The 16,126-nt window shown below is 43.4% G+C and overlaps 1 protein-coding gene across 6 annotated transcripts in view; it reads left to right on the top strand.

Annotated features, from left to right (window-relative positions):
* SEMA5A (semaphorin 5A) overlaps positions 1 to 16,126 on the top strand; it is a 567,470-nt gene that overhangs the window by 188,562 nt on the left and 362,782 nt on the right. For 4 of the 6 annotated variants that reach the window (XM_086361189.1, XM_086361183.1, XM_086361188.1 and 1 more), the window contains one exon: positions 12,019 to 12,213. Coding sequence is in view for 5 of the 6 variants with exons in the window: in XM_086361183.1 (XP_086217309.1) it covers positions 12,093 to 12,213 (121 nt within the window). In the remaining variant the exon portion in view is untranslated. Of the gene's footprint in view, positions 1 to 2,867; positions 2,943 to 12,018; positions 12,214 to 16,126 lie in introns of all 6 variants that reach the window. The other 2 variants (XM_086361185.1, XM_086361187.1) reach the window with 1 other exon arrangement.

The following is a 16,126-nucleotide window of genomic DNA, read 5'->3' as shown; positions in this document are numbered from 1 at the left end:
CTGGGAAGCCTCATTCGCTCTTTTAGCAAATTGCAAAGATGCAATGCAATATTAACTACAGTTATTACTTATTTTAGTAAGGATTGCTTATTCTTGTTTTTGAATAACTGCCCCCAAATAGTAATTAGTACTCATGAGGTTTGTCTTTTTTGTTCTTAGACCAAAGAGTGTGACAGATTTGAACTCCAACGAAGAAGCTTTGACACGTTGGTCCGTTGGACTTAATGTGCCTGCATGCTAAGTCGTGTCTGACTCTTTGTGACCCCGTGAACTGTAGCCCACCAGGCTCCTCTGTCTGTGGAATTTTCCAGGCAAGAGTACTGGAGTGGGTTGCCTTGCCCTTCTGCAGGGGATCTTGCCAACCCAGGGATCAAACCCAGGTCTCCTGCATTGCAGGCAGTTTCTTTACCATCTGAGCCACTGGGGAAGTCCCATTGGACCTAATAGGTATCATTAGATGTCACACACAGGGCCATTCCCAACTGAAATCTGAAAACAGTAATCAGCGGCCTTTTCACGAAACCCAAATTGTTAGTAGTCTATTATATGTAAATTTATCTGTTACAATCTCCTGCATGTGTGCTCAGTTACGTCTGACTCTTAATGACCCCATGGACTATAGCCCACCAGGCTTTTCTGTCGATGGAATTTCCCAGGCTAGAATACTGGAGTGGGTTGCCGTTCCCTCTTTCAGGGGATCTTCCCAACCCAGGGATTGAACCCTTGTCTCCTGGAAGTCTCCTACATTGCAGGCAGATTCTTTACTGCTGAGCCACTGGGGAAGCCCCAGATTTATCTGATGCTATTTCAAGTTATTTGTATTTTCACCCTACAACAATGAATTTGATGAATTTACTTCTGCTGTGAGTTGTAATTTCTTCCTTTTTCATCCTATGATTTTTTTCCAAGCGGTTGCAGCGAATTATGGTGCGCTAGAATAACTTATGCAAACCCCTCAGGGGTCACAGACTTCCGTTATATCTTCCATGTGCTTTCATGTTTCCAGGCCCAGTGAGACTTCCTCTTTTTAGCTGGTCTGCCTATAGTAATCCCTTCATCCCTTTGACCATTAATTGGAAAATTATGACATTTAGAAAGGACATTTCTCAAAACCGTGGGAATCCTTATATTTGGACCAGATGTTAAGAGAATTTTAATAGAGGAATAAAACATCTGTGACAGTGACTAGCAGAGTTATAGAAGGAAAGGGAACAAGAATTGCATTTTAATGGAAGCATCAATATTGATAAGAAGGTAGAGAGGTATGTGTGAGTGTGCACTGTTTCTGTCTACTGACTCATTTCTCATGAGATAATTTTTTTTTGCATATATTGTACCTTCTGTATTGTCCAGAGGCTAAGATTGTCACAGCCTTATTTTCGAATGAAGCACGTACACGGGTAATTGTAATTCAGGGTGACAAATAGAAATGAGTGTTGATGTGTAGGGGCCCCATGGGGGTAGAGGAAAGTGGGAAAGAATCAGAGAAAGTTGTTACTCAGAGATGAAGCTTAAAAACTGGAACTGGAGGCAAGAAAATCTGTCAAAAAATGGCTAATATTATAGAGGAGAGAAATAGAGAGGGGTTTAGGGTAGGGAGGGGTTGTTGCTGTTAAGTCGTTCAGTCGTGTCCGACTCTTTGCCACCCGAGGGACTGCAGCATGCCAGGCTCCTCTGTCCATCACCATCTCCCGGAGTTTGCTCAAACTCATGTCCATTGAGTCAGTGATGCCACCCAACCATTTCGTCTTCTGTCGTCCCCTTCTCTTCCCGTCTTCAATCTTTCCCAGCATCAGGGTCTTTTCCAGTGGGCTGGGGGAGAGTTGTCAGAACACAGTGACAAAATGACAGAGGAGCTTTGGGAAGATGAAGGAGGGGAGACAAGGTGAGTCCTTGGATTATGAGTTGAATGTCAGAGTAGATGGGGAGCAGCGATAAGAGAAAGTAGACATAAAGGATACAGTTGGTAAGGCAGACAAGGAAGTCACCCTCAGATGGGGTCCTTCTGTCTGATTTACGTGAAGAGGTCTATTTTTGGAAGAGGTCTATTTTGATTTATAGATCTGGATTATGTATGGAGGTCTCACAGAGCATTATAGACTTGGAAGTCACCCACTTTTAGGAACTATATCAAGTCATTGAGTTTGAAGAGATGGGCCACTGAGAGTGTGTAGACTGAGAAGAAATGAATGTTCAGGAGAGGCTGAGTTACAGCTTCATTTAAAGGGAAGAGTGGGGAATAAGGGTTCTGAATGCAGTAGAGCACTGGGAGATTGGCATGGTTAGGGAAGCCAGGGAGGAGAGGGTTTGGGGAGACATTTAAGAGCAGAGGTCATGAGCACAGTTGCTATGGTGATAGATGCCCATGGCATAAGCTCATCAGCCTTGGCAATCACAAGGTGGTCAGTGATGCTGAGCAGAGTAGAGATGTTGGAGAGCATTCTTTTCTTCCTGCCACTGTTGCGTGCTTTGCATGTCACCATCGACATCGCACCTTCTGGTTGACGAGAGACAAAGTGGCGCTCCGCCTCCTGCCTATCTTACCTAAAAATGAACAGGACTGTGAATAGTAATTGTCACACTAAGAGTCATTTATAACGTGATTATTTTGTTCTGCCCATAAGAGTTTCCTGCCTTGAGCGAACTTCTCTGGATAAATCCCTTAGTAATTGTAAATATATTAATAGTTACGTTGTCTTGTGGGACCATTACTTTAGAAAGAGTTCCTGTTGGTGTAGCTAGCACAGAAGTACATTGAATGAACGTTCACTTAGTTTTAAAACCTGCTGACAGATAAAATTAATATTGCCTTTGTGTAAATAATAATTTTATCTAATGGACTTCATTTATTTTTATGATCCCTCCAGGCGATCTGGAACTAAACAAGGAGAAAAAGGCAAAAGTCTAATAACAATTCCCTTTGAAGAGAGATATAAAATAAGGTCAGTGGAGCCAAACCATTATTGAAATGTATAAAATAGTTTAATGTTTGCTTTTCCCCATTTTATACCATGAGGTCATTTTATATAGCCATAAAATTCCATCTCATCTCAGATATGGTGAAAATCTGTGAGTAAGAAAGTCAGTTTCTTGCTCAGCTACCTGAAGGTGCCATGCAGAAGGGGTTCCGTATTTGAGGGCGGTCAGGGTTTTCATTAAGACATTCCTAAAAATGTTGCACTAATTCATTTGTGTACAACACTTTTGGCTGAAATTTGGCAGTCATGGTACATGGGTTAAAACAATGTAAAGAGGATTCAATTTTTATAAAAATGTACCTAAAAATTGAAGATGCAATATGCCTGGTGAACATCCTGATTTCCTTTATAGACTCAGTACCGTAATAAGAAAACTTTAATTTTGCTTTATTTCCCAAAGAATACAATGTTTGGTTATTGTTTTTGGAGAAGAATAGAGGAATCTATTTTCTTGGACACTTTGCATTAAGTTTATTGTTTTATTGCTTCTTCACTTAATGGCATTTCCTCCTCAGTACCTAGAATGTCTGATGTTATGAGGAAAGACCCCAAATTCATTCAACAGGTTCCTTCCAGCCCTGAATACACCCAATGGGCTTGGATGGCCCCTGACCTTTATTCCCCCTTCTTGAACTTGAACCCTTTAGAAGTCACAGCTTCTTCCTCCATTCAGAGGGATTCCTCCTTTTCCTGTGGCTCGTAAGATTTGCTCTTACTTCTAGGATAACTGGGTATTTATCAAAAGGTGGATTTTGAGTTGCTTTGATTACTCACACCTGTGAGCTGGAAGTGCCCAGACTGTGCCCTCTTCACTTTGCGCCTGTGTCACAGGGCTTTCCCTTGCCCACAGGTGTCATCCTTCAATGACTGGCTGGATTAGTGACGACCCCTGTTTCCAGACCATGGGTTCATATGTTATGCTTTAGTCTCGAGACAGAATTGTGTTTCTGGGTGTGATTTGAGTCATTTGAACTTGTGGCCCTGTGTGTGTGGTCTCCCCAGTGTGAGCAGGAAGGTAGGGGCACCAGGCAAAGGGCCAGGGGGTTTTGCTCCTGTTTGAACGTGGCCTGCCACTGTTTGCTCCTTCTTACCTTAACCTGTAAGATCTGTTCAGTCCATCTGAGCTTTTGCTTTCTCTGCTGCAAAGTGATGAGATGACTTCAAGTGTCCCTTCCATCTCTCAAATTCATGAGTTTTTGAGACACTTCCCATATCCCGTGTGCCAAGGGACTGAATAAACCGCCTGATGAGGGTGCTTGCTCTGTGGCGAGGGGTGGGTGAGCTCTCCATGATAAATAAGACATCAGTTATGTGGTTTCTGATTCATTCAGACAGCCAGTTCAGCTTGTTGGAACGTCTAACTTGGGGCTGTCACTATGTGCTCAGCCTATAGCTTGTTTGTGATAAAAAAAGAGAGAAGTCAAAATTTAGAAACCTAGAAGGTTATGACTTTCCATAGACCCCTTGATGAGTAGGTAGAGACTGTTCATGATTCATCAGGGTTTACCGCAGGGGATCTGCCACCTTGGCCGGAGTAGGCGGCTGCTGTGTGTACAGAAGGTGGAGGCCAGCCCTGACCGTGGGTAGTGGGAGCCTCAGGACACACGTGGGGCCGAGGCATCAGTGGATATGCAGATGCTTGTGCAAGGCTTACCGGAAGGACCGTGTCTGGGTTGCTGGAGGGGCCAAAGGGAAGCCTTGGTGCTGCCAGCGGTGGCGGTGGAATTGGGAGGAGATGCGTCGTTGGTGAAAGGGCAAGGGGTTGTCTTGGGAAAGCAGCGGGAAGATCTTGCGAGGGTTTCAGTGGGGCTGGGCTGTTTACCTGGCAGCTGCTGATGGTGCAACAGCCTCCAGGATGCCACGTTTGGCTGTGCCAGGGTGTGCAGGTGTAAGGCTCTGTGGTCTGTTCCAAGGGTAGGCTGGTTTCTTCAGTGGTTCTGCTGCTTTTGCTTTGGGCTGGGGCTTTAGTCCCTGGGGGAGCGGCTCACCTGATCCCATGGAGGAGGGCCACGAGATGCTTGGAAAGATGAGGGTAACACAGACCTTTCGGAAGGGCTGGCCATCCCCGTCTTCCAAACGCTGTCATGTTTCCGATGGTACCAAAGACCATAACTTTTTACAATTAAGATGCACATGCAGAGCGTCTTCCCAAGGGTTGTTGTGCTCCTGCGAGGGTGGAGCTCAGCCTGCTGGTCCTCTCCAAGCCTCTCATTCGTCAGTTCTCTCACCTGGCTTCATCCTCTCAGAGATGGTGGTCCTGAAGCCATCAGGTAGGAGCTGGGCTGGCAGGGTTTCCACAGGCTCTCAACACCAGTGAACCTGGCTACTTCTAACCTAAGACTCAGAAGAAAACCAGCCGCTGCTGAAAAGAGGTACATGAAGCTTATTTTGGATCTGTTTTTACTAATAACTAGTGAGACTTTTGTTCCCGAAGCAAAACTTCTTGTGTAGCTTTCATTCTTTTGATTTTTCTTCTGACAGCAGTAATTTTTTTTTTTTTTACTAAAAGCAACAGTTATTTTCTGTTCCCCAAAGCCTATTCATTTGCAGTGTGGGTGTGAATGGGAAATGTTATTTATTGCACAAACACACATATACAGAGTTTTGCTTCTTTAGATCGAGCTTATAGAGGGCTCCTCCCTCCCGCATCAGGAAACTGAAAAGAAGGCTTGAGGCATTTTGAAGAAGCTGCAACGAAAATGATTTGATTGCACAGCCCAAACAGGCTCTCTGTAATAAATCTTCCTATTGACAAAATCACTTGCTTAGTATCAACTCACCAAACATACTTTTAATTTTCCAGAGATAATAGGATGGAATTCGAACAACTTTTCCTGAAATTGATCCTTTGAAAATTCTTTCCTCATGTATTTCCCCAATGGAGCTAAATAGTTATATTTAAAGTGACTTTCATTTTTCTTGAAATTTTCCGGAAATGATTCAATACAAATTCACTTGGATGATTTTATAAGCATATTTTGAAGTAATCTTTCTTTTTTTTTTTGTTTCATACATGATATTATACATGTTTCAATGCCATTCTCCCAAATCTCCCCACCCTCTCCCTCTCCCACAGAGCCTCTTTCAAGTGATGATAGATTCTTTTATTTCTAAAGAGGGAGAGGTGTTTTGACACATTCAAATCAGAGATTATCAACCAGGACAATTTGATAAAGTCTGGAGGCAATTTTCAATGGCACAGATAGTGAGTGGGACGCTACTGGTTACTGGGTGGTAGTGGGTAGAGAGAGGCTGGGGTGGTGCCAAATGCACAGAACAGCTCCCAGAACAAAGAACTGCCTGGATCTAAACATCAATATGTCCGAGAAGGAGCACTGAACTTGCTGACATAAAGATGCTTCTCCCCACCCCATGGTAGTCCACTAAGAAGCAAAAGTCCAGGATGGAAGGACCTGATGTTTATATCTGAGCCCACTTAGAGTAAAAGGCCATTCAAGGAGTTAGTTTTGATGGTAGGATGCTCAGAAAACCCTGATCTAAATGACGACTCTGCATGTCCCTCCCTGGCACCTTACCAGGATGACTGTTTATAGTGCCTTTATTTTAGGGAAAAAAAGGTAACATATTATAGTCTGAAAATTATAAACTTCTAAAAATCACCTGTTCTCATTAAATGTGCTTCCCTTAGCCTAACACAGCAAACCTGTAATTTCATCTCCTCCCCATCAAACCACGGGTCTCTCCCATTTTAGCTGCTCTTTTCACTTGACACGGCATTTCCTTCTCTAATCATCACTTCCAAAATCCCAGGGAGGGGACGGATCAGGCATTTGTGTTATTTTTCTTCACCTTTCCTTCAGGAGGCAGCGACGTCAGGACTGAGACAGGAATGCATGGCTGTCGTGAACGTGAGACAGTCACAGTTGGCGGTTGTCTGTGTGGCTTGTTCCACATAACAGAGTGGGTTCTGGGTTGCCTTGGATCTGACACACGAAAAGCGATCTGCAAGAGAAAGAATTTGCTTTTAGCCTTAAGGGGACGTGAGCTCAGTCTCAGAGGTCGAGGTGGCCGTGTTCCCATCCATCTCCGTGACGGATGCTGTTCAGAGGGAGTTGGTGTGTCCGAAATACAGCTCTGGGCGCCTGGTGGGTGCTGGGCGTGGATGTCAGTGCTTGCTGTCCTGCCTGTCACGAAGCCAGCTAGCGCTTGTTGAGCTACAGTGTTACTTTCATTAGCTTTCCTATATATTTTTTTAATCATCACCATTTTTTTTTGATGTGGGGCAGTGATAATCTAGTTGCAACCTTTCCCGAGAGGGTTGGTGAGGGTGCTCTGCATCTCCTTGCTCTGAACAGAACAGAATTACACCCAAACACCTCTGACAGGTGTTATTCTTTTTAAAAATTTAATTTCTTATTTTGTATTGGAGTAGAGTTGGGTAAAGAATCTGCCTGCCAATGCAGGTGACGTGGGTTCGATCCCTGGTTGGAAAGATGCTCTGAAGAAGGAAATGGCAACCCACTCCAGTATTCTTGCCTGGAGAATTCCTTGGACAGAGGAGCCTGGAGGGCTAGTCCGTGGGGTTGCAAAAGAGTCTGACACAACCTAGTGACTAAACAAACAACAGCAAAGGATGGATTTATAATGTTGTGTTAGTTTCATGTGCATAACACAGTAATTTATTTCTAGATATACATACATTCATTCTTTTTCAGATTATTTTCCCATGTAAGTTATTACAGAATATCGAGTAGAGTTTGCTGTGCTGTACAGTAAGCAGGTCCTTTTTGATTATCTGTTTTATATATAATAGTGCCTTTGTGTTAATCCCAAACTCCTATTAAGATACGTCATTTGGTGAAACGTCATAAGCCTCAGGTCACAGGGACCCCAGGATTCCCTGTGGGTCCCTGTATTCACCTCTAAGCTGGCATTCTAGAGGAGTCTCCAGTTTTGCAGACTGTGACCCCACTTCCAAGGGTGAAATTAATCATACTTTTAATTTTATAATCCACTATAACCATGCTTTTAATTTTATAATCCCTTTGATTCTTTTCATAACCACCTTTTCTGCTGCTGCTGCTGCTAAGTCGCTTCAGTTGAGTCTGACTCTGTGCGACCCCATAGACGGCAGCCCACCAGGATCCCCCGTCCCTGGGATTCTCCAGGCAAGAACACCGGAGTGGGTTGCCATTTCCTTCTCCAATGCATGAAAGTGAAAAGTGAAAGTGAAGTCGCTCAGTCATGTCCGACTCTTCGCGACTCCATGGACTGCAGCCCACCAGGCTCCTCCGTCCATGGGATTTTCCAGGCAAGAATACTGGAGTGGGGTGCCATCGCCTTCTTGGAACCACCCTCTCTACTGGAACCATAATCCTTTGGCACCTCTGTTTTTCTGGGTCTTATTCTACCTCTCCTTCTTGAATCTACATTCTCATCTCTGTGCCCCACTCCTCAGTGACTGGGACTCCATTGTCCGTGACAATGTGCTGTCTCTGGGCAGGGGCCATGGCCCCACTGGATGGAGGTGCCTCTGGACCCCAGTTTTTCTCTGCATTCCTTCCTCCACCTTTCTTGCTCACAGACTCTCCCTCCCATGGACACCATTCTCTTGCCTCTTCATGATTTGCAGCCCCTTCATCTGTTTCTCTGTCTAATTTGCACATTTCTAACCCCGGGAACATTGAGTCAACAGGAATCAGAAGGTGGAGACTGTGAAAGACGACGTACCCTCCACTTCATGCTTTCTCCATCTTTATATCTCATATATTGAGATATCATCTCTGTCTCATCACTATCTTGATATCTTACTGTATATTTATGAACACACCCCCTTTTTAAAGATGAAGCCCCTTTCTTCCTTTCATAACCACCCTCTTTTGCTCCCCTGATGGCTTAACTGGTAAAGAATCTGCCTGCAATGTGGGAGACCTGGGTTCGATCCCTGGGTTTGGAAGATCCCCTGGAGAAGGGACAGGCTACCCACTCCAGTATTCTTTGGCTTCCCCTGTGGCTCAGCTGGTAAAGAATTCGCTTGCAGTGCAGGAGATCTGGGTTCAATCGCTGGGTTGGGAAGATCGGCTGGAGAAGGTAATGGCTTCACTCCAGTATTCTGGCCTGGAGAATCCCATGGACTGTACAGTCCCTTACCATATATTCATGAACACACCCTGTTTTTAAAGATGAAACCCTTTTCTTCTTTTTCACAAGCACCTCCTCTTCTGGAACCTTAGTCCTTTGTCACCTGTTTTTCTGGGTCTTATACTACCTCTCCCTCTAAAATCTGCATTCTCGTCTCCACTCCCCACTCCTCAGAAAAGGAGACATACTTAATGATAATTTTTTTCTGTATCCTAAAATTTTCAGAACTTTGATCTCTTAGTGCTTATCTGACTTCATCGAATTTTCTGGGGTCACCTAACATTCAAGGTACCACACATATCCTGTCCCTCTTTTGCTTCATCCATTTCCTTCTTGGCTCCTTGCATCATGGATTCTGTCTCCTGTTTTTCTGAAACTGACTCCAAAATTGACCACTGACTGTTCTTTGACTAAATACAGCCAGCGGTCTTCACTCTGCCTCATCAGGGTACAGCTGATGAGGTTTTAAAGTGTGTTATATCTGTCCTCCCAGCAGCTTAATTTGGCCCCCGTGGTGCTATATTTGTGAGATGCTCTGTGTTTCTTCTGTTATTTTTGTGTGGTTACTTTTCTTTAACAACTTCTAAATAAATACTTCTCTTTAGCCAATTTTTCCCCGTCTCATGTTTCATGAGTCTGAACCACACCCATGATTTTAACCATTCTAAATATTATATGCTGTCTCTGATTCTTTTTTTTTTTTTCTTTTCTGAGCATCCGCCATGGATTTTCCACAGTCTGCTGCATTTCCTTAAATGTTCTCTTAGCATCTTAAACCCAACACGCACCAAACCAAATGATCATATCCTCCTCTAAAACGTCTTCTGTTGTTTTTCATATTTGGAAAAAAAAATGGCCTCACTGTCCTCAAAGGGACTTACATCCTTTGAGTCCGTCTGTGCTTTTTGCTTTCTGTTCCTCCACATTTAACAGATTGGAACAATGGCCATTTATGAGGAAGTTGGGCCAGGCTCCACTAACTGATGCCTGTGCCCTTGGGATACTTACTGGAGTCACTCAGTGGGTTTCATTCACGTGTCAGGCATCTTGGTGGGGCTGACCGGGAACCCGGACTATGTGGGAGATGATGCTAGGAGGACCTGTATGTGGTCTCTCTGGCTTGGCGGTTTCAGGGGCATTAAACTTCTGACCCCGTGTCTCAGCGCCCCAGAGGATGTGATCAAAGAGACAGGAAGTGGAAACTGCCAGTCTTTAAGGGTGAGAGCTTGGAAGCTGGGGTGTCATCACTTCTATTACATTCCGCCAAGCAGAGCAGTCAGAGAGCCAACCCAGATTCAGGGTTGCAGGGAAGGGACGCAGATCCGGCTTTCAGTGGGAGGCAGGTTGAAGAATCTATGACATCTTTAATTTTCTGGACTTTCCCTTACCCATTACATGGCGTGTTTACTGGGTTTGCCTTAATTTCTGTTGACACTGAAGCCCCCTGAAATCACAGATCCACTTATTCCTCTTCTGGACAATTGCCATAGCTTCAATTTAACTTCTCCACTTTTATGTTCTTTTTTATCCAATTTCCTGTGTGCACTCTGGAGAGAGTGATCTTGTTAACATTACTTCTAATGTTAATATACTGTGGTAGGTTATTGTTATGAAAATAGAGACCTCAGAACTTAGTATCATTCACCTTCCAAATCTTAACCCCACCTGCTCTCTAAGCTGCTTCTCCCTTCTCCCCTCTACATCCTCTGGGGTCCAGATCGAGTATAGTAAACTGTTCCCAGCACGTATAGCCTGATCCTTCCTCTTACCCCATCCAGTGCGTCTTTTCATCCTCTTCTGGATTACTTCCGGAAATCTCTGTCTGTTGAAATCCTCTTTATCCTCTACAATTAAACTCAAATATGAAGTCCTCCTTGGGCCCATCCTTGATTCCCCTAAATAGCAGCGTGCTCTCTCCCCTAACTCTCACAGCACCCCAGCTTCTTTTTATGGTTTTCCAACAGCTTGGATTATCGTTATTTTTATAAGCCTATCTTATTTTAAAGCTTATTAATCTTTTAAATTATGCATGCTCTTTAAAGTCTCTCAGCTCCCAGCGCAGTAATTTCATTTCACCCAGTAGGTGCTCCGCTTAGGTTTTATTTGATTCACACTTGAGCGCTAGCCAGAAAGTTTGCAGCCAGGTCACCAGTAAGTTTCAAAGGATAAACTCACTCACTGTGGATGAGTTTTAAGAGCTGGGGGCATGATGTTAATCAGGTTATTAGCAAAGGGCAATGCTCATGGCCCTATTTAATAGGGGCTTTTGTATTTTGAAAAGGGAAGGGGAGGAATTCAGAGGGCTTCCACATACAGGTCTGTGTCTGCACAGGGAGGTAAAAATGGTGTTCCAAGGGAAAAGCCAAACGATGATCATAAGTCTTAAAGTGCATTGTTCAGGGCTGACAATGACAACTCGACAGAGCTTAAGCATGAATATTTTCCCTTTTATAATGGATGGGTTATCTCATAAAGTCATTGGGAGGAACAGAGGTCTGGATTCAGATATATATATATAAATGCTAAGTCGCTTCAGTTGTGTCCAACTCTGTGACTCCATGGACTGTAGCCCACCAGGCACCTCCGTCCATGGGATTCTCCAGGCAAGAATACTGGAGTGGGTTGCTATTTCCTTCTCCAGGGGATCTTCCCAACCCAGGGATGGAAGCCGTGTCTCTTATGTCTCCTGCTTTGACAGGTGGGTTCTTTACCACTAGCACCACCCGGGAAGCCTGTGTGTATTTATACATATATATACACACACATATATATATATATATACACACATTTCTGAAATATCTTCCAGAAAAAGGGATGTTTTTCTAAGTACTCCAAGTCTCTCTCTTTTTTTAACTAGAGTGCTGAGGCTTTACCAAAAGGCCAACTACTGAAAACCTGAGCCCATGTTCATGAACTTGTTCTCTTCTGTGTGTTTTAGGCACTTTCCACACATGACGGGACCACGAGCTTCTGGTTAGACAAGTGCCCGGAGCTGACGGTCTCCTGCCCATCATGAAGGGACCCTGCGTCATCGCGTGGCTGTTCTCAAGCCTGGGGTGGTGGAGACTCGCCCAGCTAGAGACAGATGCGTCTCTGTGCCAGAGAGCAGAGCACCCAGTCATTTCCTATAAAGGTGAGAGTCAGGCACGCTTGCATTGCAAAGGCACCGTTGAAGTGCAAGTCTCATGCTTAGGATAGCAGCAGTTATCACTCTGTTATTCTGTGACTTTAGTTTAAAATCAGAGCAAAAATACGAAATCCCCCATCGCGAATATTTTGTATTTTGAAACTGAGAAGAATTCAAGCTCAGAATTATCACAGATAGAAAATCCCATCGTTGAGGCCACATTTACTTGACAGGTGCTGTCAGCCCCCTAGGCATGTGAACCAGGGGAGAAAAATGTTGCCCATAGAAATAACAACATACCAAGCAAAACAAAAAATTCTTCACTTCAGCATTTCTCAACAAAGCCCGAGTCCTTTCACACAGCGTATGCCTTTGTCTTTACCTGGCATTGCATGGCAGACAGAATTCTTTTGCTGTCTCAAATATCTCCACAGATCTGCAGGGTCAACTGATTACTATGTGTACATGTTCTTTTATTACTTAATTCATCAAAAGTTTTTAGAGTTCTTTACCCCTCCACACTTATCGGCATTCAAGATGAAAAGTAAGCTAGTCTTTGTGTCTGTCTTCAAGGAAATCACACTTATATCATGAAGCCAAGTGTGATCACACATTGTATTTTAATAATTCATCCACTAGTTTTTTATTTTTTACTATTTTGTAACTTTTGTATCACAAAAATTTTGAAATACATACAAAATTAGAATCTGTTCTAAAGTCTAAGGAACACTCAACCCTTGGATTTATTCATTCATGGCCCGTCTTTTTTCTTTTAAATCCCCACCCATGCTCCACCCACATTCACCAAATTATTTTGAAACGAATTCAAGAAATCATATAATTTTGTCATGACAGTTCAGTTCTTGAATATCAAAGATGAGGAATTCATACTACCGTTATCACACCAGAACAATCAAAAGCCCAAACATAAACCAACGCCATAAAACTAGCAAGCGTCACGGGAGTGCTGTGAGACCCCTGATGGCCTCAGGAGTGCTCGCTCCCTGCTTTGTTAACGGTTGTGTTGAGGCAGGAATGGAATGCCGTTCGTACACTGCGGCTGGTTGGTGTATCTCTCGAGTCTCCTCATCTCTCGCTGTGTTGTGTTGTTTTTGTTGCTCCACTTGCACGTTCATTTTTAAAGAAACCTAGGTTCACTGTCCTGGAGAGTTTCCACAGTGCTTCCCATTGGTGTCAGTGAGATGTTCTTCTGTCCCCAATTCTTCTCTAAACTAGGAGTGATGATGAGAGGCCACTCGGATTCAGGTATGCAGCTTTTTGTCTCTACTGTGTCATGGATGGTGCCCTGTCCTTCACCGGGCTACGAAATACTCAGTCACTGATGGTCATTCATTCATTCATCTAAATCTGCTGACTCATTCATGGGTGCAAAACTAGGAGTCTTACCTTTTCCTACTCTTCCTTCACTTAATGGCTAAGTTACTTGTACATAAAGTAACTTTCACTCCTTAACTATTTGAATTTCCTAAGGGTGCATCTGACATAGGAAAGGCAGAGTGGATGCTTATTTTTCTTTCCTGTGCCATTTTTTATACAGTCCAATTAGTTGGTTCTCTAACATTATCCAAAGGGGACAAATAAAATGTTCTGTTTGCTTTTTTTAGAGTTATTTTTAATATATGGATTTCAATATTTGATATATTTCAATTAATTGCAGCGTTTATTCTTGTAGATGGTGCAATGATCACATTTCAAGCTTAGGGGCGGGTACGCTCTTGAGGTTGCCTCCTGAGTTTTTCTGAGACAACAAAAGTGGGTTTTGATGGCTTCGTTATTCTCTGGGATAACAAGGTGCCTTTCACTCCTCTTATCCATTTCCTTCCATTGACCTGAGAAGCAGTCATTTTTATGTGATTGGAGCATAGGAGTGGCCAAAGAGAGGTCTTGTCAGTGTACAGAGCTAAGGAAAGCGTTCTCCATAGCACACTTTGGTTCTGGATGCTTCTAGTTCATCTTGAGGACTCTAGGGATCTCTTCTGGACCTCTTCCACTCTATGTCTCTGTCTTTCTCTGCTGTGCACAGACTCCTGTCTCTGCAGGTCAATGTAATTATTCCTCTGTCTTTTCCTGCAATACACACTCAGTTGTTTCAGAATAATGGCTGTGTGCAACTCTAGTCCTTGTTGACTACAGAAAACCCTTTCGTGTGATTTTTCTTTTATAGTCATCAGGGTGTGAATTGCACTAGATAATTGAAGCAAAATTACTGCTTTGAAGTTGAAGGAATTTCAGTTTGTATGGTTGGGCCATCAACTCGAAACATAGTTAATTTCACTTTTGGTTTTTGAGATTTTTCAAAATTGACATAATTCTGTAATATTTTAAAGCCCAATTAAAGAGGGTGTTTGGAGAAACTGACTTCACTCTGTTTTCCTTACCTTGTTCCTCCTTTCTACTTTTAGCTCACCTTTTACTTAGAGTTTATGATTTTTGTTTCTTTTTTAATATAAATAAAATTCCACACACACACATATACATGTACAAATATATTCATACCCTCTTTTCTTAAAAAGTAGCATGTATACAAAAAATTCTCTCTATCGAGCATTTTTTCACATCAGGATATGCCCTGGAGTCCATGCCTCAGTAACATGGATTTATGTCACTTCTCATAGTCACATGGCTCTCATCTATGGAATGAGCTCCAGTCTATTCAACAACTCCTTACTGGGGGACGTGATCATGTATAGTGTTACAATGCACAGTACCTCCTTTTTGCAAGTGTGCTATTGGTAGAGATGCCTGGAATTGGGATTGCTGGGTCAAAGGGTGAATGCACCTGTGGTTTTGCTAGGTCTTGCCTGATTCCCTTTCATGAGGGTTGTGCCATCTTACATTCTCCTTGCTCTTGGTATGAGTGTTTGTTTCCTACCAACCTTTCCAGTGGAGCACACTGTTAGGCTTTGGCTTTTGGGACAACCCCAGAGTTCATCAAAGTCTTCCCAGGTGGCTCAGTGGTAAAGAACCTGCTTACCAACGCAAGAGACATGGCTTCAGTCCCTGGGTCGGGAAGATCCCCTGGAGGAGGAAATGGCAATCCACTCCAGTATTCTGCCTGGAAAATTCCACGGACAGAGAAGCATAGCAGAGACTACAGTCCACAGGGTCACAATAAGTCAGATGTGACTGAGCTACTGAGTACACGTGCGTGCATAGTGCATCAGTGGCAGTCAGCATACTTTCAAACTGCATTTTTAAAAGGACGTGTGGACACAGTGGGGGAGAGAGGGTAGGAAGAATTGAGGAAACAACATTGACATATATACTCTTCACGCATGCTAAGTTGCTTCAGCCGTGTCAGACTCTGAGTGCTCCCCCCGCCTCAGGCCCTTATGTCCATGGGATACCAAGAGCAGGTTGCTATGCCCTCTTCCAGGGCACCTTCCTGACCCAGGGATTGAACCTGCCATCTCCTGCATTGGGAGGCAGGTTCTTTACCACTAGTGCCACCTGGGAAGCCCTGTATACTCATGTGTGAAATAGGTAAGTAGTGGTAAGCTGCATTATAACAGGGAGCCCAGCCTGGTGTCTTGTGATGACCTAGAGGGGTGGGATGGGAGGGGTGAAGCAAGCTCAAAAGGGTGGGATATGTGTGTGTATATGTAGATATCTACATATACACATGTAGATATATGCATTTACACATACATACGTATATATAATTATGACTCATTCGCATTATTGTATGGCAAAAACCATCATACTGTAAAGCAATTATCCTCCAATTAATCAATCAATTAAAAAACATTTGGAGTGGATATTCAGGTGCCTATTATGTACCGGAGTCTGTGCTAAATATCAAGGAGACAGAGGTAAAAAACACAGTTCCTGTTAAGGGTTTAGAATGTCTTAAGGAATACAGACCGAAAGGGCCGTTGTGTAATGTTCTATTAAGGGT

This window comes from Bos grunniens, chromosome 20 (assembly GCF_055505025.1).
Source record: "Bos grunniens cultivar Pamir isolate PY7600 chromosome 20, Bosgru_T2T1.0, whole genome shotgun sequence".
NCBI classification, from domain to species: domain Eukaryota; kingdom Metazoa; phylum Chordata; class Mammalia; order Artiodactyla; family Bovidae; genus Bos; species Bos grunniens.
Note: the sequence above shows the minus strand (reverse complement) of the source record. Positions and strands in the feature narration are given on the sequence as shown.